Consider the following 25,891-nt stretch of genomic DNA (forward strand, 5'->3'; position numbering starts at 1 on the left):
GCTGCTCTTCTCAACGGGCTCTTCTGTGGAGCCGGGGTCTATACCCCCAAACTCCATGCCCTCACTGGGGCTGGGGTCCTCACTCTATCTTGAGTCCCCTATGAGGCCTCCTCCATCCCTTTACAGCCTCACCCAAACCACCGGTGTTAAACAAACTGCAAACACAAACAACAACATAAACACAAGCCCCTGGGCTTACAACACAAACATAAGCCTCCAGCTATAACTAGGCTCAGGCCTACTGGGTTTTCTCTCCTACCACGGTGACCAATGCTGCTCTGGCATTCAGGTTCTCTCTCTTCTGGCCAGGAGTTTCCTCATGCTTCCCTGTTGGTGGGGAACTCCTACTATCTTAGATGCCCATCAGCAACTGCCTCTGGTCTCAGCACCCTTCCTTCTCATAGGAGCCAGGTCTTGCCTCTTATAGCCAGCTGACTGCTGGCAGGTGTGGGTCATTTGCTGGTTCCCGTCCCGTTGCCTTGGGAACCAGCACCTGAGGAGTCTTCCGCGTGCTCTCAGTAGCAGGCACCTTAGTGTCCTGCTACAGCGTTAATCGCACGCATTAACTGTAATTAATTGGAAGACCTAATATATTGAGATTTACTGTCTTAGGTTATAATTAGGGCCTGGTTTAAATAGTGGGCCCAGCTCATTGTGTGGCAGCTCCTTTAATCTTGGCATTCCCCCCACCATTGACCTCACCACTTGTGTCTGTTGGTGGGGAGGCAAATATTGTGGTTTTAAATATGCTGCAGTTTTTGCGTCCCACCACTTGTTGACTGGATGGGACACACAAACTGTGGCATATTTAAAACTATGATTTTTGCTGCTTGGCCATCAGGAGAGAGCAGCGGGGCTGACAGGCTCCAATCGGGGGTGGGGGGGATGTGAGGATAGTACCACTGGACTCCCCATTTTAGACACGAAAGCAATTCTGTGATATCAGGGTGAGGCAGGCAAGTGTAGAGGGGAGAAGATCGTAAAGGGACTGGAGAGTGCAGGATTAGCCTACAGGCAAGGAACTCGAAGTTGTCCTTCAAATGAGTCCTGTCAGAGCAAACAAGCTTTAAAAATTGAAGTGTGCAGAGCTGTTTCTTCATTAATTTTCCTATTGCATAATAAAGCCTAAACAAAAGTAATAGCATATGATTTGCAAGTATTGCAATTCTTCTTTTATTTATCAAGTTCTCTTCCCAATCCTATACGCTTATCCACTTCCCCAAATCAGTACCCCATATTCCACCTTGCTTCCGATCTCTGTCCACAAGCTCACCAGTATTCTATTATGCTTAAACTCCAATAGCCAGCTGGTTATTACCTATGAATAGTAAGGCAGATGGCCAGTGAAGATGGCTGTTTTTCTGTCTGTCTTTGTTTCTGATGAAAGCAAACATTGAGAACCTCATGCTGTGTATCAGGTTTATCTAAAATCCCTGGGACTCTTCTTATCCCAATCATTTCTTTTTATCAACAATTTCTTTCTTGTACCTATCCAAATGACTGAGTGTTCCTGTCTTTCAAGATGATGCTCAATAACACAGGTGTCCAGGAAATAACCCATATCCATGGAAACATTGACTTTTAAATTTAGTTTTGCTTAGTGAAAAGTCTGTTTAATTTTAACTTTCTGTTGAAAAGATTCACCAAATAGCAGGGTGTGGCTGGCTGATCAGGTAGGGTTTAGGAACTGTTATAAATTATTTATTTACCAACAGAAGGATAACAATACTTACTGAAGTAACAAGTAAACTGTGTTCTAAATTTTTATTGGTATTTTTTTTTCCTTTCTGAAAGTGCCCTGTGTATTTACTGTGGTTAGTTCCTTTCTTTAGACTGGATGGAGGGAGTTGCTAATGTAATGCTGGAAATTATAGCAGCTTTCACTTCAGATGAGAGCACACAAATTAGGAATGTAGCATAAAACCAAGCAACAGTAAGACCACAGAGTAGAACTTAATGCATAATACGGTATTGCAAAAAAACTGGTCTTAAAATTATACTGTCTCTTAATCTCGATGTGACAAAATCTGCTGTCATTTCCATTTTATATGTACTTTGCACATTTCTATGTACTATTTTTAAGGTTTATTCCATTTCTCTTTTATAGATTAATCTTGGAAGCAACCAGTATCTCTTCTCAACTGTTGTAGATCCTAAAGAAATGCCTTGCTTTTGTCTCCGGCATGATGTTGATGCTCTCCTCTGGCAGCCCCACTCTGACCGACCAGACAATATGTGGGAGCACGTTGCAACTTTCAATGCTTTAGGTATGGATTGGTTGTTGCATAGCATTCCCCTCATAAGTACTGCTTGAACCTTGGTAGAACTTTAGCTTTGAAGTCAAAATCGTTATCTAATTACATGATTAATCCATCAATTCTGATCTGTCCACCAGTCTTCGTAATAAGGCTGTTCTAAAGTATGTGAGCAAGAAGGTTAAGAATATCTTAGAGTACTAAGCAAAAGAGATTGTCCTTAAATATGAACAGATTTTGAGATATTTCAGACCAAGCTGAGAAGCCAAGCTGAGAGGGTTTTTTACAGTGATGGGGTTGAGCTTCACACTCCTACTGATTCCAGCTGTGGCATTATCACACTGAAAGGAAGGGTAATCAGGGTCCAGAGAAGTCTGAGCTCTTTAAGGGCAAAAAAGAACCTTAAAAGACCCCATCCATAAACCCAAAGATACAAAGTTCATGAAGTGTATGTTTTTGGTACTTGTACCCCTTTGTACCAGGGGAGGCCATGACACCCCCTCATGGCTCCTCAACCCCTCTCTGTGTCCTCATGCCTCTGGCTTGCTCCCCTTCTCCTCACTTGCCATATCTTCTTGTTCTTAGATCTTTTGAAAGAGAGGCTGTTCCAGGGATCCCCCCAGTTCTATGTTGGTATTCAGGTATCTCTACTTTGCCTTAAGGCAGGGGTTGGCAGTGTTCTGGGCCAGTGTCAAAAGCCATGCCCTGACTTGGTGCGCCAAGGGCAGACAGTGGGAGAGCCACAAGTAGCCTGATCCTTGTTGATGGTGGGTGCAAGCACGCATCTGGGCAGATAGTGGAAGGGGGCAGGGGTTGTGTTGCCCAGGCTGCTGGCAGACTGCAAACAGCTGCACTGGGGTCTAGAGCCCTGGCCTGGCTCCACGGCCAGTGGTGGCTGCACGCATGCCTTAGAGCATGCAGTAGGGAAGAGGCCATGGCAGTGCAACGCTGGCCCTCCCCCTGCCATCCACCAAGAGGCACACGTGTACCTGCTGCTAGCAGCAAGTAAGCCTGGGGCTCTGCACACCTCAGTGCAGCGGCTTGCAGCCTCCCCACTGCCTGCCACAACTGACCCAGGCTCTGGGCAAGCCCCTGCTGTCTGCCGTGGAGCCCAGACTCCTTACAGTAGATAGCAGAGAGGCTGCAAGCTGCTGCACTGATGTCTGTAGAGCCCCAGCCCCATAAACACTTGGTGGTGGTGGGTGCACACATGTCTCTGGGCAGATGGCAGAGGAGAAGCCAGGGTTGTACTGGCTCCAGACCCCAGTGCACCAGTTACAGCCTCCCAGCTGCCTACCATGGCTGGTTCAGTCTCTGGGCAGCTGCTGCTGGCCACAGAGCCCAGGCTACTTACAGTAGCGCTTGCAGTCTCCCCACTGCCTGCTGAAAGCAGCCCAGCCTCTGTGGTTGGCAGCAGCTGGCAAGAGCCTGAGCTGGCAGTGGTATGCCAAGCAAAATGGCCTCATTTGCATGCACTGGCACGTGTGCTGAGGGTTGTCAACCCTACCTTACGGGCTTATAATGTGGCTCCAACTGCTTCTTCTGCTGCTCCCATACCTTACAGATGTTATCAATTATGTCCATCATCAGTCCCCTTGGGCCATGGCCTCAGTCACTGTCACTGGGCTTCCCTGCCCAGGCACTTCTCCTAGCTCAGCTACCCCCAATTGTATCTTCTAGGCTTGCCTTCTCCACCTAGGCACTTCATCTCTTGTGGATACTCTCAAGCGCAGCATACCAGGCTGTACTTCACCCCTGGGCTATTCCTGGGCACCGTGTCCTGTCCTCTTAGTTTTGTCTCCCCACCCCTGCTGGGCTTCAGGTCCCATGTCCCCAATCTCTGGGCACATTTGCCCCATATATGCTCCTCTGAGCTATGGGTCCTCTGACCCCCTTTGTCTCCAGCAGTGACCTTCAGTCTCCATAGACCCTGGCCCCACTCCTAGGCCAGTTGAGACCACTGGCACCCTGGCCCTCCTTGCTTCCCAGCTCTCTCTTTCTCTTTTCTCTCCTCCCCCTTCCCAGGCTATGGGCTCTCTAGCACTATCTCCCAGGTCTCATAGGTCTCTCCATCCTTCCTCTGTCCAGTTCACAGGACTTCCTTCTCCCCCTAGCCCCTTCCTCAAACTTGCGGAGTTGCTTACCCCAACTCCAAATATTAACCAGGAACTGTATATGTGCTCCAGGGGTGAGAGAGTGTGTGTAGGGGGGTGGGGAGGGGATGGCACTTTAATTAGAACAGCTCCAATAGCTCGGCAAACGAGCCTTAATTCAAGCCATTTGAATTAAGCCACTTGAATTGGCCACTCCACTGCCATTTTGAAGTGCGGGGATGCTGATGCATGAGACATGGGAGGCTTCTGGAACACAGTAATTACATCCCAGCAGACTCAGTTAATCAAGTCTGCTCCAACACGCTGTAATTACAGCGCATCGGAGCAGCTTCCATGCTCATGTACAGGCATCTCATGAGCCTGGCTGCAGTCCTGCTGCCCATGAGCTCCTCTCTCTGTGGCTCTCAGGACTAGATTCCCTGACCAGGTCAGGCCCTGGGTTTATATGCTTCAAGCCCAGCCCCCTTCTGGTCAGGTGACTCTGATTGGCCCTGCCACACCTGCAGGCTGCTTCTCACTGTGCCTCTTTTCCTCTTAAAGTGACAGGTGTACTAAGTGCCTTGTCACAGTACTTTACCAAGCCATTCTCACAATTCATTCATCCCCTTTTTCCTAGCCAACAGGCCAAGCAGCAATGTTAATTTTTTTATATCATTTTTCAGAATCTCACGTTTAAGGTGAAGTCGTTTAATAAACTTCCTGTACTGCTTCCAACTTATTCTTTTTTAGCAAGAGGTAACTTCATCTTCATATACCTTGGGAATATGTATTATCTATCTGCTGGTCTGTAGGCTCAATTTATTAATAAAAGCAGTTCTTACACTGAGATTTTCTTCAACCTAGTTTCTGTTTCTCAATCTAAAAATTGTAACTATGAGATCTAATGTTTTCATCCACAGTTATGAATTGTAGGATTTCACAGCTTCATTACATTATAGGGTTTTCCATAGGTAGTCCTATCAGCTCCAAGTAATGTTTCATTTTGGAGAGAGACCTCTGTTGCATGTTTGGAGACCTCTATGGACCTCATAGATTTCTTGGGAAGGAATGTACAACCCCCATGTATTGAGAAGCTGTCTGCCTCCGGCCTTCTGCCTTTGTATTGTACTTACCATATTTACTAAGACAACCCTGAATTTAAGATGACCCCCCAATAATTAGGTTTTTATATGTAGAAAATTTATAAGTCTGTTATAATTTTCCAGGAATAGAGTCTAAGTATCAGAGGGTTGTCTTGGCTTCATCCCTCCCATTGCTACTGCAGGGAAAGCAGTGGCTGGGGGAGGGGGAGGGTCAGGCAGCCTCGTTCCCCTCCTGCCATGTGTACCCACCCGCCTCTAGTGTCACATAGCCTCTCCCCTCCTCTCCCACTCCCCAGTCTCTCCCCCTGCCCTTACTCTCCTCTTTCTCTCCCCCTGCCCTTACTGTCAGACACTGCTGGGATTCTGTTCCCTTCCCAGAGTACAGCAGGTAGAAGCAATAGTTCCTTCTGGCTAAGCAGCAGTATCAACACTGCTGATTGGCTGAGCATGGACAGTTTCCATGTGCTCCGTGCCTAGGAGAGAATCCACCTGGAGTTGAGCTGCACCTGACAGTAAGCAGGGGGGCAGTGGGGTGGGAGGGGGAGCAGAAACTGCAGAGAGTAGGGGGGAGGTGACTGTTGTGTGTCTGATTCTGGCCCTGACCTGGGTTCAGGACCAGTCTCAGAGCTGCAGCAGGCCCCTGCACCACTGACTGCCCTCCCCGCCCCCTGCTTTGTATGTGAATCTAAAACAAGGGGCGTTCCCCCCTATGCTGATTGGAGGTGGAACAAAAACTTGTCTTAAATTTGGGTAATTACTGTCTTGACCATCATTATTTAGGAATACCTCAACAGAGGAAATAGGAGAGCAGAAGGCAAGGCTTTCTGCATTAGTGTAATCTCACAGTAGGGGAAATGGAGAAATCCTTCATTTTTATTATAGATTCTTGAGAACATCTCACACTGTATAACCCCTCTGGGTAATGGCCTGCCTAATTCGAACTGACAGGCTTTTTCTGACTTGGGGCTTGAACTCCCCCTGCTAATTTTTTTCTTTTATGTTTACTACTTTATTTTCTGCTATAACTCTTTCTTTTCTAATCAGCCTCTTATTTAGAGTCAATGTCAAATCAAGCTGTAAGTGTCTTTAAAATCTGACATAATGACTGTAATAGTCATGACATAGGTCAGGCATTACTCACTCTTTGTATATGCACTGCTATTTTTATAACGCTTAAGAGTGAAAGACAATGTCAGTCTTTTTCCAAATCATTACTAATAAGCTTCAAGTTCCTATAACAATTCATTAATGCTGTTTTAAGAGGTAAGGTCACCAGTATTTCTGTCATTTCAGAAATGAACAGGAAGGAAATTAAAATGCTACTCTAGGCTTTCTGTGCTTATGACAATAAGCATAACCTTTTCTTCTTACTGTACTATCATTTTACAGTCTTGTGTTGAAGTTTACACCTGTGTGTTAATCTAAGCCACCTTTTATTTGCTAGAGGACATCAACGTCATCACCTTGTTTATTTACAGCCAAACATTAGAAATATCATGTCAGCATCAGTAGTAGTACATGAGCATCTTGTGGACTAACCACAGTAGTTTTAAAACATCATAGTGCTTATTGTACCAGTTAACATAATATTACTTATCTTGTTTGCATCTTTTCCTGTTTTCATTGCTGGTCTAACATCCATCTCACAATACAAAGAAGGTGACCAGAAAACTTTGATCATTGGGAGCCAGATCTTTCATTCTTTTTTTTTTTTCCTGCAAGTCATCACTGAATGCATGAGAAGTAAGGTAAAGCTACTCCCTAATCCTACATCCTTATGAGAAGCTGTTTTTTGAGGTGTCCCTAACTGGTGTTGTTTTTGCTGCTGATTGAAAGAGGAGGGGATTCCTTCATAATGCTTCTTCTGAACCACAGCTTGCTGAATGGGCCTATAGTTTGGCTGAATGCTACTCCTAAATCACTGCTTTCCCGTCCTTATCCAGTCTCCTGATTTAAACCCCTAATGAAAAAGATTCCACAGCTTCCCTAGCCACCTTTTTTCACTGTCTTCCTGTTCTAACAGATCTTAGGGAAAACTTCCTTACTAATCTAATTAGACTTTGCTGAAATCTAAATCCACTGTTTTGTGTTCTGTCCTTTGCTTTACGGCAGCCTTTTAAATAGTTGAAGACTGCTAGCCTGTCCCCCCCACCCACCCCTTAATCACCTTTTCTGCAAGCTGAATACACACACCTAGTTCTCTTAATCTTTCTTTGTACAGCTTGCCTTCAAACCCCTTTATCATTTTTTATTGCCTGTGGACCCTCTCCAACTTCTCCACATCCTTCTTCAGATGTGGAGTCCAGATCTGTACACAATAGTAACTAACCAGTGCCAAGCAGAGTGGCACTATCATGTTTTAGGTCTAATACTCTTGTTGATGAAGCCCCAAATTGCATTTGTTGTTTTGTTTTGTTTTTGTTTTATTTTTTTAACAACTGTATCACATTGCTGATTCACAGTATGAATCTAAACCTCTGGAAACATCTCAGCAGTTTTACTACCTAGCCAGTTCTCTTCCATTCTGTATTTGTGTTTGATCATTCTTCCTTAGATGAATAAAAACCCTACATTAGTCTGAACTGAATTTCATCCTGTTATCTCTAGCCCAATTTTCCAATCCATCAAGATATTTTTTTTAATTCTGTCCTATACTCCAAGGTGTTTTCAATCCTGCCTATTAATACAAAGGCATAACAAGCTCCTTCAGCATCATTGGCAGAGCAGGTGGGTGGCATATTATGCCAACCGCTGCCGAGTGGTGAATGGAATCTTACCTGCCACAATCCAGGCTCTCGGCATTCTGGCATCTGCTGTGGTAACACAGGCGTAGGGTACTGCTCCTAGGAGATGTGCTTGCTGCCTGCTGGCAATAGCAACTCTGTATCACAGGTCCTCTAGGGGCCATCCCTTGATACACTATGGCGTTAATAAATATGTTGAATACCCCTGGGACAGGACAGACTCCTGTGGAATCTGCTGCACTTCTGTCCTCCTGGTAGTAATTTTATCTAGCCTACATATCTCCATTTTATGTATAAAAATTAGAGGTGCACTGATATCAGTCCATATCATATCAGCACTGATAAAAGAAGAATAGACATTGGCAATCAGCCTTTTTTGGCTGATGTGACTGATAATGTTGCAGATAAATGCCGCGTGCATGTGCACAGCCGCAGCATGCACATGGCCAGCCCAGCAGCTTGGAGAGTAGCACCTGGCTGGTAAATCTGTTGGCGGGAGGAGGGTTGGGGGGAAGAGGGAAGTGGTGTGAGTGGGGCAAATTGAGGCCACTGCAGTGAGGGAGGGAGTGGGGCAAAGGCAGGCACTACCCAGCGGGGGGCAGGGCATGGGACAGAGCCATGCGACACATCCCAAAGTGCGGGGCGGGGTAAGGGCAGCCTCTGCTACTACAGGCAGCCCCGGGGAAGTCGTAGGGGGTGTGTGGCCCCTGGATCTATGCACGGGGTGAGGGTGGGCTGCTGCTGTCATCTGAGGTCAGGGGTGGCACCAGGTTCTTCCTGACGGGGGGGGGGGGGGGGGGGGGAGGGGGGCCTGGGCCAGAGCTATGCTCAGGGCAGGCGGTAGCGGTGCTGGGAGGCCGGGAGGTGCGGGAGGCTACAGCAAATTCTTGGGTGGCCACAGCCCACCCTGTATCCATATTTACTTGAATATAAGATAAGGCTCTTTTTTCCTAATCAGTATGGAGGGGTAAAAGCCCCTTATCTTATATTCAAATACCAGCAAGCCCTCCCCCCACCATTAAATACATAGTCCATCTATCATTAAACTGCTGCTAGAAGTAGCATGTGCTCAGTCATGGAAGCCAACTATGATATTGACTGAATGCAGCCCATGCTGAGTGTGCCAATAAAACACATGGCTTATATTAGGCAAACACACTAATGGGAACTTAACTTAAGGCTAGGTTAGTGCAGCCCTTTTGAATAAGACGTAGTGCTCATTGTGCTCAGTCCTCCTCAGTCCCAATTCTTTTTCAAGTCATAGCGAACCATCACATTACACAGGTTGTTCTGGTGGTGTGTGGTGTTGATTATTTCATTGTTGATTCTTTCCCTGAAGCAATCAATATAGCACTCAAGATTAGAATTTCATCCACTGTGAGGTGTCCAATCTGGTGGGTTTTTTTACTTTCTTGGAGGGGTTGATCTTTTCCTCGGTGTCATCAAAGGATGAAGTATCATCGGAAGTGGATTAATTTTGGTTGTGGAAATATTCCTTAAGGTGGAGGCATTGGAAGAATTTTTCTAGCTTTCCACATTGTAGTATTATATTAGGGTATTTTTTCCAGACAGAATTTAAGGCCTTTAGAGAGGATATACTTTTCAGCTTTCGTAAGTGTGTGTGTGGAGAGAGAATATTTCAAGGTCAATTTCTGTTTTCAGTTTCATCAAGTTTGAGGTTGGAATGTTGTATGGTATTGGTGTTCATACGTTTCATCGACATTAGGGCTGGAAGGGGCCTCGGAGGATCATCAAGTCCAGGTCCCTGCCCCAGGGGCAGGAAGCCAGCTAGGGTCAAAGTATTCCAGCAAAATAAGCATCCAAATGTTTCTTAGGAGTCCAGAGTACCACTTGCACCACTTCTGGAGGGAGTCTATTCCAGGCCTTGGGGGCTCAGACAGTAAAGAAACCTTTCCTTATGTCTCACCTGAAACGGTCTTGGAGGAATTTGTGACCGCTGGACCTTGTCATCCCTTGGGGCGCTCTGGTGAACAGGTGTTCCCCCAGATTCTGATGCACACACCCCTTATTTACTTATAGACTGCCACCAGGTTACCCCTGAGCCCGTGTTTTTCCAGGCTGAAGAGTCCCATGACTCTCAGACTCTCCTCATAAGGCCTGTTCTCTTTCATGCACGTGGCTCTCCTCTAGACTTTCTCAAGCTTCTCCAAATCCTTATTGAATTTTGGAGCCCAGAATTGGATGCAGTACTTCAGCTGCAGCCTCACCAAGGCCAAGTACAGCGGGAGGATGACATCCTGAGATTTATTTGAGAAGCATCTATGCATGCAAGCCAGAGTTTTATTTGCTTTACCAGTTGCAACACTACATTGGTGGCTCATGTTCATCTTGTGGTCAGTCATAACCCCCAAGTGTTTTTCGGCCATGGTGCTAGTGAGTGTAGCACCGCCGAGCCTATAAGCATGCTGTGTGTGGGGGTGGGGGGGGCGGTTTCCCCAAGGTGGAGCACCTTGCATTTGTCGGTATTGACTGTCATCAGGTTTATATCCACCCACTTTCTAAGCCTATTCAGGTCAGCCTGGATCTCCAGCCTATCCTCAGGTGTGGATGCTCTACACCAAAGTTTAGTGTCATCGGCGAACTTTTCTAGTCCGCTTCTGACAACAGTGTCCCCATCGTTAATAAAGATGTTAAAAAGTACAGGACCAAGGACAGAGCCTTGTGGAACACCACTGGTCACAGAACACCACGATGATTCACTTCCATCAACTACCACTCTCTGGGTCCAGAGCCAGTTCCCCAGCCGTCAGACTGTGATGTAGCCAAGGCCACAGTTGGCCAATTTATTTATGAGAAGATCATGGGACACCAGATCAAAGGCTTTTTTAAAGTCCAGATATATGATGTCAATCTCTTCTCTGTTGTCCAGGTAATATATCACCTGGTCATAGAAGGAGATGAGATTGGTCAGACAAGACCTAACTGTAACAAACCCATGCTGGCTGTCCCTCAGGATGTTGCCATCAGCCAGCTTGTCAAGAATGGTTTCTTTTTTTTTTTCTTCCAGAATCTTTCCAGGAACCGAGGTCAAGCTGATTGGCCTGTAGTTCCCTGGATCTGCTTCCCTTCCTTTCTTGAAGATGGGTACCACATTGGCCTTCTTCTAATCTTCAGGTACTCCTGAGCGCCACAAGTTTTCAAATATCTTTGCCAGTGGCTGGACTATGATGCCTGCCAGCTCCTTAAGTACTCTGGGGTGCAGTCTGTCAGGACCAGCTGACTTGAAGGTGTCCAGCCTCTCAAGGTGTTACTTTACAAGGTCTACACCAATACTGGGTATAAATTCACTCTCACCCTGGCCATCCTATATCATGCTAGGAAGGGCAGTCCCTTCTGGCTGATGAAAAACCAATGCAAAGTACCCATTAAGAAGGTTGGCTTTTACCTGGGTGTCGGTTTTCAGTTGTACCATTTGGTTTAGCAGGGGTCCAACGTTACCCTTGCTTTTCTCCTGACTCGCCACATATCTGAAAAAGAACTTTTTATTGCCCTTGATATGTGTAGCCAGTTGGAATTCAGTTGCAGCCTTGGCTTTCCTGGTTCACTTTCTACAGTTACGGACCAGTGCAGAATACTTCTTTGTGGTGATTCCTGTCTTCCATCCTTTATAAGCCTTTCTGTTTAGGCATAGGAGGTCCATGAGTTCCCTGCTGAGCCAACAGGGTTGTTATGCCCTTTTGCTACCTTTCCTCCAAGGTGGAATGGACTTCCCTTCTGCTTCCAGGATCACTCCCTTAAGGAGCAACCAATCCTGTTGGACTCCCCTCCCTGTCGAGTCATGGCCCCTTAGGGCCTCAACAACAAGCCTCCTGAGCATATCAAAGTCAGCTTTCCTAAAGTCAAAGATTTCTGCATTGCTGACTGACTTGCCAACCTTGAGATGAATAGTAAAATTGATCAGCTTGTGGTCACGGTCTCCCAGCTTTCCTTTGTTTCTTAAGTTACTGACTAGATCATCACCTTTAGTCAGAAGCAGGTTCAGCAGCGCTTTACTTCTTGTCGGTCCATAGACTCCTTGAGTCAGGTAGAGCTCATCCACGCACATGAGGAAGCTTTGTGACCATTTGGATTTGGCCTAGTGCTTTTCCCATGAGATGTCCGGGTAGTTGAAGTCTCCCATGAGAACCATGCCCCGAGAGTGCAGCCTCAGCCAGTTCTTCGGCAAATTCCTTGTTGATCTCTTGTTCCTGATTAGGAGGTTTGTAGTAGACTCCTACCATTGTGTCCCCTGTGCCACATTCCCCACGTATTTTCTTAGATTCATAGATGTTAGAGTCAGAAGGGACCTCAATAGGTCATTAAGTCCGACCCCCTCCATAGGCAGGAAAGTGTGCTGGGTTCAGATGACCCCAGCCAGATGCCTATCTAACCTCCTCTTGAAGACCCCCTGGGTAGGGGAGAGCGCTACCTCCCTTGGGAGCCCATTCCAGACTTTGGCCACTCGAACTGTGAAAAAGTTCTTCCTAATGTCCAGTCTAAATCTGCTGTCTGCTAGCTTATGGCCATTATTTCTTGTGACCCTCAGGGGCGCCTTGGTGAGTCGAGCCTCACCTATTCCCTTCTGTGCCTCCATGATGAATTTATAGGCAGCCACAAGGTTGCTTGTCAACCTTCTCTTGTGGAGGCTGAAGAGGTCCAGGTGCCCTAGTCTGTCTTTGTAGGGCTTGGCCTGCAAGCCCTTAACTATACAAGTGGCCCCTCTCTGGATCCTCTCCAGGCTATCCACATCCCTCTTGAAGTGTGGCGCCCAAAACTGGACGCAGTATTCCAACTGCGTTCTGACCAGCGCCCAATAGAGGGGAAGTATCACCTCCTTGGTTCTGTTTGTCATGCATCTGCTGATGCATGATAAAGTGCAGTTAGCTTTGCTGATGATTTCATTACACTGACGAGTCATGTTCATCTTGGAGTCCACTAGGACCCCGAGATCCCTTTCCGCTTCCATACTGCCGAGCAAGTCATTTCCTAGGCAGTAGGTGTGCAGGACGTTTTTCCTCCCTAGGTGCAGCACTTTGCATCTCTCCTTGTTAAATCAAATTCTATTGTTTTCTGCCCATTTGCCGAACCTGTCCAGGTCTGTCTGTAGTTGTTCCCTGCCCTCCAGTGCATCCACTTCTCCCCACAGGGACCCTCCTCAGCTCTTCTCAGCTGCCTCCCCACAGCTAGGCTAAGTCCCTCCCACCACAGGCCCCTGCTCACCTCTGGACAGGTGCTTGTTGGGGGTTCCGTGGGCACAGTGGGCTTCCACCTGTGCATCTCTTGCCAGAGCCGGGGGCCAAGTGTGACTTCTGCCATTGGCGGGCCCTTTTTAAACTGCACGCATGCACAGAAAGGCACACCAGTGCTATGCCGCTCTTGTGGGGTTAGGGGGTCCCTCCCCCTGCTGAAGGAGGGGACAGGTGAGTGCCCCCCCCCTTTCCCTGACTTACTGGGCAGCTCCCATCACATGGCTCCCTGTGGGGCTGGGCCAAGTAGGAGCCAGGGGAGGGAGGTGACCCTCCTCGGCTCCTCTCAGCTGCCTCCCCACAGCTGGGCTGAGTCCTTCCCACTACAGGCCCCTGCTTACCTTCGGGCAGGCTGGGGGTCCTGGGGCTCACGAGGATGCAACAGGCTTCTGCCCCTGTGTCTCTCGCCAGAGCTGGGGGCCAAGATGGTTGGGTTTGTTGTTTCTCTGATGGTTGTTTTGTGGTTCATAGATTCATAGATCCTAGGATCAGAAGGGACCTCAACAGATCATCAAGTCCGACCCGCTGCCCTGGGCAAGAAAGGGTTTTGGGGTCAGATGACCCCAGCCAGATGCTTATCCAGCCTTCTCTTAAAGACCCCCAAGGTAGGGGACAGCACCACCTCCCTTGGAAACCCATTCCAAATTCTGGCCACCCTTACTGTGAAAAAGATTTTCCTGACATCTAGCCTAAATCTGCTCTCTGTCAATTTGTGACCATTGTTCCTTGTTACCCTAAGAGGTGCCCTGTTGAACAGAGCATCTCTGGTTCCTTGCTGTGCCCCCCTAACGACTTTGTAGGCAGCCACAAGATCACCTCTCAGCCTTCTCTTGTGGAGACTGAAGAGGTCCAGGTCCCTCAGTCTCTCCTCACAGGGCTTAGCCTGCAAACCCTTAACCATATGAGTGGCCCTCCTCAACCCTCTTGAGTCTATCAACATCCTTCTTGAAGTACGGCATTCAAAACTGGACGCAGTACTCCATCTGTGGCCTGACCAATGTCTCATAGAAGGGAAGTATCACCTCCTTGGTTCTTTGTTGTGTATCTGCTGATGCATGATAAAGTGCGGTAAACTTTGCTGATGATTTCGTCACACTGACGACTCATGTTCATCTTGGAGTCCACTATGACTCCGAGATCCCTTTCTATTTCTGTGCTGCTGAGAGGGTCACTTCCAGCCAGTAGGTGTGCTGGATATTTTTAAGCCCTAGGTGCATCACTGCATTTGTCCTTGTTGAACTGCATCCTATTGTGTTCTGCCCATTTTTCCAACCTGTCCAGGTCTGTCTGCAATCGTTCCCTACCCTCCAGTGTGTTCACTCCACTCCACAATGCAGTGTCATCCACAAACTTGGACAGAGTACGCTTCATGCCCACATCCAAGTCACTGATGAAGACATTGAAGAGTACAGGTCCAAGGACTGAGCCCTGCGGGACCTTGCTGCCCACATCCTTACAGGTTAATACCAACCCATCTACTACCACTATCTGGGCGTGACCCCCAAGTCATTTTGCCACCCACCGGACTGTGTAATCACCTAAGTTACAGCCTCTTAATTTATTTATGAGACTGGGATGAGATACCTTATCAAAGGCCTTCTTAAAATCCAAGTAAACAACATCCGCCTCTACTCCTCTAAGTGTTTTGTGACCTGGTCATACAAGGAAACCAGATTAGTCAAGCATGATCTACCTGCTGCAAGTCCATGCTGGTTGCCATGCTGAATTATTTTTCCTGCTGGACTTGCACAAATATGATCCTTAATAATCTTTTCAAAGACTTTTCGAAAGATAGAAGTGAGACTGACTGGTCTATAATTACTTGGATCCTCCTTCCTCCCCTTCTTGAAAATAGGGACCACAGTGGCCCTTTTCCAGCCCTCCGGGACCTGACCCAAGTGCCATGAGTGCTCAAACAGCCTCGCCAGTGGTTCTGCTATGACACCGGCCAATTCCTTCAGTACTGTTAGATGCAGCTTATTCAGGCCTGCTGACTTAAACACATCCAGTCCATCCAAGTGACTGCACCAAGTCAGTGTCAGCAGTTGGTGGGCTGGTGTCTCTCTGATGCTCATCTAAGAACCCATTAGGAGACTTGTCCTGGCCCTTGTTCAGGAACAGAAGCAAAAAACTCATTGAAGAGCTCAGCCTTACCCCCCCCCCCATCTGTCACTTATTGCTCTTGTTCAGTAGGGGTCCTATGCTGCCCTGTGCCTTCCTTTTACTCCCTACATACCTAGAAAAGGCTTTTTCTTGTCTTTAATTTGTGTTGCCAGCCTCAGCTCTGTAGTTGTTTTGGCATTTCTAACTGCCTCCCTGCAAGTGCAGGCCAAGTAAGTATACTTCCCCTTGGTAGCTTCCCCCTGCTTCCACTGGAAATGTGCCTCTTTTTTTGCCCTTAGGTTTCCCTGGATTTCTCTGTTTAGCCAAGGAGGTTTTTTGGTCCATTTGCCCCCTTTCCTTCACAATGGGATAGTCTCCCTCTGCACCTGATTGCTTCCTTTAGGAACAACCACCCTTCCTGAACTCTCATCTCGCCAATGACTCCTATCCTGCAGTGCGTCATTGACTAAACTCCTGAACACACTGAAGGTAGCCTTCCTAAAATCAAGCACTTCCAGCCTACTAGTTATCTTTCCCAACCTATGCAATATGGTGACTTCGATTGATTGGTGGTCACTGTCCCCAAGGTGACCATGAATCTGCAGCTCCCTTACCAGGTCCTCCACTATAGCCAACTCCAAGTCCAGTAAGGCATTCTTCCTAGTGGGACTGTATTCCTCCTGTATTAAGTGAAGGTCCTGTATGCAGGTTAAGAACCTATGTGAATGGTTGGATTTGGCTGACTGCTCCTCCCAGCAAATGTCAGGGTAGTTTAGGTTCCCCCATGACAACCATGTCCTTAGACTGTATGGCTTCTGAGAGCTGCCTCAAGAATTCCAAGTCTAGCTCTTCCTTTTGAAGTGGAGGTCAGTAGCAGACCCCCATCACCAAGTCCCTTTCCCCTAGACCTCCATGTATCCTAACCCACAATACCTCAGCTTTCTCCTCCTTTGATTCCATTTTGCTTAGGGTGGATTTGTAATGCCCCTTAACAAAGAGAGCAACCCTGCCCTCCCCCCCCCCCCCCAATCCCTTTCCTCCCTACTCTGTCCTGTCTGTACAACCTATAGTCCTCAATGCATAGTGTCCAGTCGTGGCTTGGGGAAGTTGTTGCTGGAGTAACTGGTTCCATTTCTTCTTATGTTGGATGGATGTTGTAAAAAAAAAAAAAAAAAAATCTTTGGTATTCTCTTTTTATATGTTGTATAATGTTTGGGAAGATATCTGGATTTCTCTGTCTTAGGTTGTTGCAGCAAGTGTTGATTTCCTTCTTCAGGTGATCTCTTTTGGAGTAGATTAGTTGAAGGAGATGATTTCTAAGTTTTTTCTGAAGTTTTCCTGCATAGTTGTGAAGCATATTTGGAGTTGTTTGTAGTAGTCAGAGGATTGTAGATGTTTAGTCCTCTGGGAATGATGCTGTGTTTTTTGTATAGGATTAGAAAATATATGTCACTGTTGAGTTTGGCCGCTTGCTTATTTGTGTTGTGAAGTTTCCATTTCCACTTCAAACTGGCCATTTCTTGCATACTGGCCTCTGGCTTCTAATCTATCACATCCAGGAAGAGCACAAAACAACTGCAGACACTTCCTCTGCCTGACAAAGGGTGTTTGTACCTGAAAGCTTGTAGAGAAGAATTTTTCCAGCTATTTTAGTTGGTCTAATAAAAGAAAACAGATTTACCCGAAGAACCTTGAATGCCTAGAATTCTAAGAGACGTATGAATGCAATTGAAAACAAATGTATTGATTCTCCTTGCTTGTGTTTATTTCTGTTTTGCAGGATATGTCCAAGCATCAAAGCAAGACAAGAAATTCATGGCTTGTGCCCCAAATTACTCTTATGCAGCTCTTTGCGAGTGCCTGCGTCGGGTGTTCATCTATCGACAACCCACTCCTCTGTCCACGGTCCTCTACAACAGGAAAGAGGGCAGACAAGTCGGGCAGGTTGCTAAGCAGCTGGTAGCAACTCTGGAAGCCACTGATCCTATCTTGGGCTTTCAAGCTACAAATGAGAGATTATTTGTTCTCACAACAAAAACCTTGTTTTTAATAAAGGTAAACACTGAAAATTAATTACCTATTATGTCCTGTTAGCTTCTCTGCATTCATATGTAGCCTCAGAAACTATTAGATTAACAGAGAAGTTTAATGCATACTGTTGAAGCTGATATAAAATATCATGTACACCATTATTTTTAAAAGGCCAACCAAAACTAGAAACTCTTTGTGCAAATGGAATAAAGCTTCCCAGCTCCGTTGTTACTGAACATTTAAAATGTTTTGAGGACTTCCAGTTCTGGGGAGAAATGCCAGAAACTGCAACATTCTTAACCATTACCAGAGACTGATATTGCGTGAGTGAAACTATCCATGCATTGGTTTTTCAAATAGCCTTTTCCTATCGCACTTCTGCCATTCAAAATTTTGAGTATTCACTTCTATTTTGCATAATAGCTATAGTTTCTCTCTTAAGAATTCATTCATACAAGTAAAACAAACCCTTGGTTCATAAACATAAAATCACAAGGGAAAGAACATACCATATACAAATAATTGGTAAATTGTAAAACCATTCTTTTTTTTTTCTTTAATTTTGCATTCAGTTTCTTTCGAAATGTCCTCGCTTAGCATTGCCAAGTCATGGGGCATTGGCTAAAAATGGACTTTGGGGCCACCTGCTTTTTCAGGCATATTTTTAATCCAAGTAAAGTAACTTCATTTAATATATGAAACTGATTATCTTATTGATTCCTTGAGCAAAATCTCCACATATTCTAAAAATACCTAAAATATGGTATTTTTAACATGGCTTTTGTAGCTTCCTTTCTCTTATGGATCAGCAGAAGAGGGGAAAAAGTCATCTCAAATTGACTAAATTGTACTTTACTAAGTTTTAAAGTTCAACTATACTGCAAAGGGTATTGTGAAATTAAAGTTTTGTCTCAATTACATGTAAAATAAATCTGCTTGGTTTACAATCAAAATCGGGTATTCTGCTTATGAGCCAACCATAACCTGACATGTGAAACTCAAGCTGTTTCTTCCGTATGTATGATTCTCATAAATAAAAAAAAAATTCTGCCAGTGTTTAGTTAGCCATTTTGTCGCTAATATGCAAGCCCAAATAGAATCTGTTACTCATCATTTTACATTTCTGCTTAAGATCCCTCAGTGAACTCTTCTTTTCTAACTGATTCTTTGTTCAGGAGGAGAGAAACTGAACATGGTTCACTGTAATATTATTAGGCCCAGCTTTCTCCCTTGTCTGTTGTAACCTCTTTTTTCTAAGAGAAATAAAACTTGTTTAGCTTTGTGTTAAGTGGAAATTACAGCTTCATAGGTATCCAGTTTCTGCATTTTTACTGAATGAATAAGCAAAGCTGAAAACAAGATGATGGCAATTCAGGCAAAATATAATTGTATTCATTCCTTCTCAGCACAAGTGAAGTTTAAAAGTATTTTAAAGAACTTCAAAGGAGGTTGTACTTTCTCAGTAACAAGACTGAGTGAACTGAAAGAAATTTTCCTTCTTGTTCAGACTACTTTGCTCAGTTAATGGTACCAAGGAAATTTAGCCTGAAATGTGTTCTACTGGGAAAGAGTGCATAGGATATATGGTAACCTTTGGTCCTGTTTTATACCAGACCATTCTGTTTCTAAGCCCTTTGTCCCCTGTCCAGTTCTGAATGAAGAACAGATTGCAAAAAGGCCAGTTTTTTTTTTATAGATAAATAGATTGTTAGGGGCTGGAAAAGACCTTGCAGATGATCAGATCCAGCCCCTCTGCTCTAGCCAAGAAGACAACTGGGGTCAAGTGACCGAAGTGAGGTGACTGTCCAGTCTCCTTTTGAAAACCTCCAGGATAGGTGATTGCACCACCTCTGGAGGGAGTTTATTCCACAGTCTGGTTACCCTGAGTGTGAAGAAATTTTTCCTGGTATTAAACCTGAAGCGGCCTTCCAGGAGTTTATATCCATCAAGTCCCCTCTCAACCTTCTCTTCTTTAGGCAAAAGAGGCCCAGGTCCCTCAGCCTTTTCTCGTTATGGCTTGCCTTGGAAGTCCCTGATCATATGGGTGGCTCTTCTCTAGACTCTCTCAAGTTTTTCCACATCCTTATGTTACTTTAAATTTAAATTTATTAAAGCAAAAGCAAGACCTTATAAAGGGAGATAAGGCAAAATGCCGTGTTTATTGATTATATGAATTAGACATAGAGGTTTGGACACACCAATCACACAGACACGCACAAACACAAAACAATCATTCCGTTCTCTTGGGAATTATAGTTACCAGCAGCAGTTGTTCAATAATAGCACTGGGTGGCCAGCCCAGGCCTATTGAGAGAAGATGGAGATAGCAGGCAGGGTGGTTATTATGAGAGAGATTTTGGAGATAACAGCTTGGAGCGGGGTTAACAGATGCATCTGTGCTCTGAAGAAACAGCAGTTGAGAGACTCGCCCAACTTGGCATTTTTAAAGTCCTCTTTTATTAGGGATTGGCATCCTTTGTTTCAGTGCTTTGGGTTTTTTTCATACCCAGCTTCTGTTTTTACGGTTGTTCTTTATCTATCTTCAGCTTATCTTGGGCCGAGGTCAGTTTGGTCATAAAAGTTGGTATCTCAGCTTTGGAGTGTCCTTGCTGCCCATCTGGCAGGATGCGTGCATTCCTCCTTGTTTTTTCCTTCGTGCCCTAGGCCTCAAAGGGATTGTTCGGCTATCTATTAATTAGCTTACTGACTGGTAACTTACACATTTGGCACCTTGTTGCTTACATAAACAGTTAAACCTTCTTTTTCCTGTCTCTCTGCCATTTTCACCATTCACCGTTTCATACACGGTTGTACATAAAGGCCATGCAAAGTTCATTCACTTATGTCAAGCAGAAGGATACAAAATGGAGTTTTCAAGTTGCTTGCAGGACAAGACTAACATGATTACATTTCACTATAATTACACTCTATGTTAACATCAGCTACATTAGTTCAGTTCCTGCTACACTTACTTAATTGTGGTGCCCAGAACTGGACACAGTACTCCAACTGCAGTCTTACCAGTGCTGAGTACAGCGAGAGTATTACTTCCTTAGTTTTACATGAGATGCATCGGTTGATACATGCCAGCATGTTGTTTGCCCTTCTGGCCACTGCATCGCACTGACGGCTCATGTTCATGTGGTGGTCAATCATTACCCCTAAGTCCCTTTCAGCCATGGTGCAGGTCAGGCTGTCACCTCTGAGTCTGTATGTACATTGAGGGTTGTTTGCCCCCAGATGGAGCATCTTACACTTGGAAGTGTTAAACTTCATCTGGTTCCGGTCTGCCCAACTCTCAAGCCTGTCCAGGTCTGCCTGTATCAGCAGCCTATCTTCTAGCATGGCCACACTGCCCCATAACTTGGTGTCATCTGCAAACTTGGTCAGCAAGCTTTTCACTCCCACATCCATTGATAAAGATGTTGAAAAGCACCAGTCCAAGCACTGACCCCTGAGGGACACCGCTGGCCACTTTTTGCCAAGATGATACGGATCCATTCATGAGAACTCTCTGGGTCCTACCCTGTAGCCACTGAACTGTCAAGCAGCGGAGTCCACAAGCTTCCAGTTTTGCTACAAGGATATTGTGGGATACTAGATCAAAAGCCTTTTGAAAGTCTAGGTATATAAAATCTTCCTTGTCTTCCATGTCCAGGTGGCAAGAGACCCAGTCATAGAAGGAGATGAGATTGGTAAAACAAGTTAATTTCAATTAATTGGTGGAAATACATGTCAGTCATTTGTCCTCACGATTCTGTTGCCTGTGCCTAGGGGTAGGGGAGTGCACAGCCAGGACAAGCAGGATTCCAAGCCAGCCAGATAGGGAGGGAGGGGGGCTTGTTTGCAGCAGCCCAGTGGTCCCCCATTTCTCACCACTGATTGGCCAAGGAGGTGGCAGCCCTGCCCCTCACTGCTGATTGGCCAAAGGAATCTTGCCCCTCACCAGGGGATGTCCTGTATTTTGGAGTTGCATCAGTAGCCACCATAATAGAATACCTTACTTCTTTTTACCTTCTGTAAGATTTAAGGATGTTGCTTTTGCTTAAAAGCCCATTACTATTATAAATGAGGTTTTGTCATAATTATCTGGTGTCAAGTTGCACAGATGTATTTGTTGCACTAGTATTTCCATTTATATATTCATTTTCAAAACTTACGGCATACATCTTAGGTAAACTCAGTGTAGCCTTTCAAAAGTTAAGATGACCTTGTATTGTCTCCTGACTCTGTGAGAATTAGAGCTGAACTTTTCTGGGAAGCTACACCAATTATGGAGTAGCCTTAGTTTCTCAGAGACAGATTTTATGAGTCGTTTCTGCCAGCAAACAGAAGTGCTAAGTGCTATTTATAGTTTCAGGCAACCAATTTCATTGTTACAGATTTAAATGATCCATGTCAATACCCTTTTGGAGTGTTCTCTCTGACTGGCCATGTGTTAAGATTATAATGTCTATTGTTCTACAAGTTGAAAGTAATTCAGATATTAAATATATTAATAGATTTTTCTAAATTGTTAATGATCACATTTTTCAGTTCTTTAATTTAGCACCCTTCCCTTTGCTATTTAAAAAAGAGAGAGAAATATACTTTTTTTTTTCCTGCTAAGTTGCAAAATACCAAAGAATGTTTTGACCAAACTCTGGTTGGTGTTTGGCAATACTTAAAAGATGTGATGCTTTACTCCCAGATCATTGATTTGAGAGCTCCTATATGCAACTTTCCTTGAATACCCTCTTTCTAGTAATAGTAGGACTGATTTGCAAGGTGTGCAATTATACAGAGGTCATTGTCAGCAGGGGCTCATCTAGTATGCACATGCATATAAGCAGATACGCTTCATCCACTAACCCTTAGACTGTCTTCTTGCATCACTGTGCAACACAAATCCAAAAGGTCTTGCAGAACTGTTTCTCAGGCTTCTCTGGAATGGGAGAAAGAAATCCATATTATTCCCTTCACCAGAAGAGTGGCTGTGCAGTTATGGGGTGTTTTTTCTTCCTGCATACAAATGCATTCTGGTATAACAAGCAGTGTTTACACCCTGGGTGGTAGCAGCATCTGGGTTGGCAGTGGCTGGGTCTATAGCAACAGTAGTTGCCAGTCTTGCACCCTGTCCAAGTCAGGACCCAAGGCTGGTGCCCCACTTGCCCACCCCTAGTTAAGCTTCCGAATGCACTTTGCCTGCTAGATTTTAGTTCTTTGTTTGTGAAATGACAAGGGATTATCAGTTAAGGCTGAAACTCAGTTTTTACTTCCCTTTCTGTGCCTTGTTTGAATAACGGACATTATTACTGTTATAACTTTGAATTTTCTTGCCTTTTGTCAATCTATGTCTCCCCTTCACATTATGTAGACTGAATCTTTGCATTAAATAGGAACAAGTGCTGTAGTCAATCATGAATTCATTTGTAATAGAATTTATACACCAATTATTGTCTTCTGGTTCTGTCATGGAAGTAAAGATTATGAATATCTTTTTTTAATTAACCTATGATTCTTTTATTATCCTAAATTCTAAAATTTCAAGAGGAAACTATCACTTCCAGTCCAAATTAATGTAATTACAAAGACAATATTTAAACTCCAGCTGCTTAGTTCAAGACTCAGTTGACAGTTATCTCACTTGTTCAGGATAATAAAATGCAAAGATGAATACAAATGTACATTCATGTGCAGACTGAACTGGTATTTCCAGACTTCTATGTGTATTGTGGCCCAACAACAATTCAGCATTTAACTAATGCTACCCCACCCTGTTAAAAAGAATAGTAATGATGTACAGTTAAAGTCAATTGAGAGAGATTAGGAACAGATTTTTCAGTGCAGACCAGTGTTACAAAATGTTATGAAACAGTAAACAGGTGAGGACAAGCACCTAAATGTTATACTTTTCAAAAACTAGCAGCAGCACTTTGGCAAGCTGTATCTGTAAACTGTTCAGCTGCTGCAGATGTTGGTATCTTTAAAATGTGGGTAAGCTGTTTGCATGTGCAACTAAAAACAGCTTTCTGAAATTGAGGTACATATACATGCATGTGTTATGTAGAACATACAATACCTAAATTAGATTATGAAACTGTATATTTCCTAGGGGTGTGTGAAGCGGGCAGTATTCAATTTGGATTCAGCCCAAATCGGAGACAGTGATTCGATTCATTGATTCAGATCACTGTCCCTGACTTGATTCGGCCAAATCTGAATCTGAAGATTTGATGCTGATTTGGACATAGACATAGCTTTACATGTTTTTTCTACATACCTCAAGGTACGAGCATGGCTCGTGAATGCTGCAATGCTAGAACAGATGGAGCATCCCACAGGAGTGCGTGGGTGGGGGGGTGCTCAGTGGCAAACCCGGAAGTGGACCACAAGTACTTTAGGTTTGTTTCTGTGTCCGCCGGGGTGTGCGCAGGGGGGCACCCCCACAGGTTGGCAATCAGCCATGGGGGACCCCAGGTGCTGCCCCCCCCCCCAGACCCAGGAGGCACCAGTCGCCAAGCTGGGGGGGATGCAGGGGGGATCCCCCTACAAGCTCTTTGGCAGACCCAGAAGTAGACCGGAAGTGCTTCTGGTCCACTTCCAGACCTCCTGCTGAGCACACTGGGGAACCCCCCACGTTCCTGTGGGACACTCTGTGCAGCCCAGCATCGCAGCATTCACAAGATGCCTGGTACCTTGAGGTATGTAGAAAAAACATTGAAAACTGTCTATGTCCGAATCACCGAATCTTTCCAAATCTCCCCAAATTGATTCGGAGGGTTCTGATTTGATTTGGAGAGAATAAAGGGTCCTGTGATTCAGTTCGGATTTGGAGATTCAGCTACAAATATACTTTTAATGTATGGAAATATGTCATTGTACAGTGCACAGTACAATGCATTATATTGGTATAGAAGTAATGTTTCATGCTCTCATTAGACCAGCCGTTCCCTTTAGCGTTCTTGTATACATTGCATAAGTATATATACGAAACGTATATAAATGTATCAGATATAGTTGCCTTTGATGGCATAAGGAGATCATCCTGCCAATTTTTCACAATATGCATTGGGAAGCGTGTCTTAAAGGATTTATATAAAAGGCCTCTTCATTTAATATTGCTGATGGCGAAACAGAAATTTCCATTAACTGGAAGCATCTCCAAGCATTTGTAGACCGTTAATGAATCTAAAAGACAGAAAACCACTGGATAAGATGTATTATAGAGCAAACCACCTGTCTGATGTTGAGTGGAAATTTTTGTTACATGCAAAAAACTGGACTTGGACCTAAAAATGAGTACTTAGATGTGAAAAAGACTTGGACTGTTAGTATACTGGCCTCTGTGAATGTACATTATTTACAGCTTTGGTGTTCAGTTGCCTTTTTATGTGTTTTCTATCCAGTTTTCCTGTCCTCATGGTCATCATTTTTAGTCTTGTATCAAAATATGAACATTGTTTATAACCTTTAGTAAATTTTTTTGCAAAATTGTAAATGCACATGTGTGATTTTTTGTGTGTGTGTGTGTGCGTGACTTAGGAAGAGGTACATTTAAGGTTCATTTAATATGATACTTCCCCTCTATGCGGCACTGGTGAGGCCACAGCTGGAGTACTGCATCCAGTTTTGGGCGCCACACTTCAAGGGTGACGTAGATAATCTTGAGAGGGTCCAGTGGAGTTCCACTCATATGATTAGGGGACTGCAAGTAAGGCCCTACGAGGAGAGATTGAGGGACCTGAATCTCTTCAGCCTCCGCAAGAGGAGGCTGAGAGGTGATCTTGTGGCCATCTACAAATTCATCAGGGGGGACAGCAAGGGATAAGAGATGCTCTGTTTACCAGGGCACCCCTTGGAGTAACTAGAAATAATGGTCACAAACTGACAGAGAATAAATTCAGTTTAAACATCAGGAAGAACTTCTTTATGGTAAGGGATGCCAGAATCTGGAATGGGCTTCCAAGGGAGGTGGTGCTCTCCCCTACCTTGGGGGTCTTTAAGAGGAGACTGGGCAAGCACCTGGTTGGGGTCATCTGATCCCAGTGCTCTTTCCTGCCTGGGGCAGGGGGTCAGGCTTGATGGTCTGCTGACACTCGCACAGACTCCCAGTCATGATGCACACAAGCACTAATGCATGCACACGCGCACACCCTCATGCACACACCAAGATGGTGCCTCTCACTAGCTTTTGTAGTGGCCACATCACATCACCTGCCAATCTTATCATGGTCCAATCACAGCTTTCACATCTCAATCAATCAATGTCACTCAACAGTATCACTTTCATGGACCACTCGTCTTCATTATCACTTCATGACTTTATGTTAATAA

At 44.9% G+C, this 25,891-nt stretch overlaps 1 protein-coding gene across 2 annotated transcripts in view; it reads left to right on the forward strand.

Moving 5' to 3' along the window:
- Positions 1–25,055, forward strand: part of NUDCD1 (NudC domain containing 1) — a 156,060-nt gene extending 131,005 nt beyond the window's left edge. Inside the window, exons 9-10 of one of the 2 annotated variants that reach the window (XM_014611617.3) lie at positions 2,108–2,267; positions 17,325–25,055. In XM_014611617.3, the coding sequence (XP_014467103.1) occupies positions 2,108–2,267; positions 17,325–17,617 (453 nt within the window). In that variant the 3' untranslated portion in view covers positions 17,618–25,055. The remainder of the gene's footprint in view (positions 1–2,107; positions 2,268–17,324) is intronic. The other variant, XM_059723807.1, reaches the window with a different exon arrangement.
- Positions 25,056–25,891: the final 836 nt, after the last annotated feature.

Source organism: Alligator mississippiensis, chromosome 3, assembly GCF_030867095.1.
Source record: "Alligator mississippiensis isolate rAllMis1 chromosome 3, rAllMis1, whole genome shotgun sequence".
In the NCBI taxonomy this organism is placed as follows: Eukaryota; Metazoa; Chordata; order Crocodylia; family Alligatoridae; genus Alligator; species Alligator mississippiensis.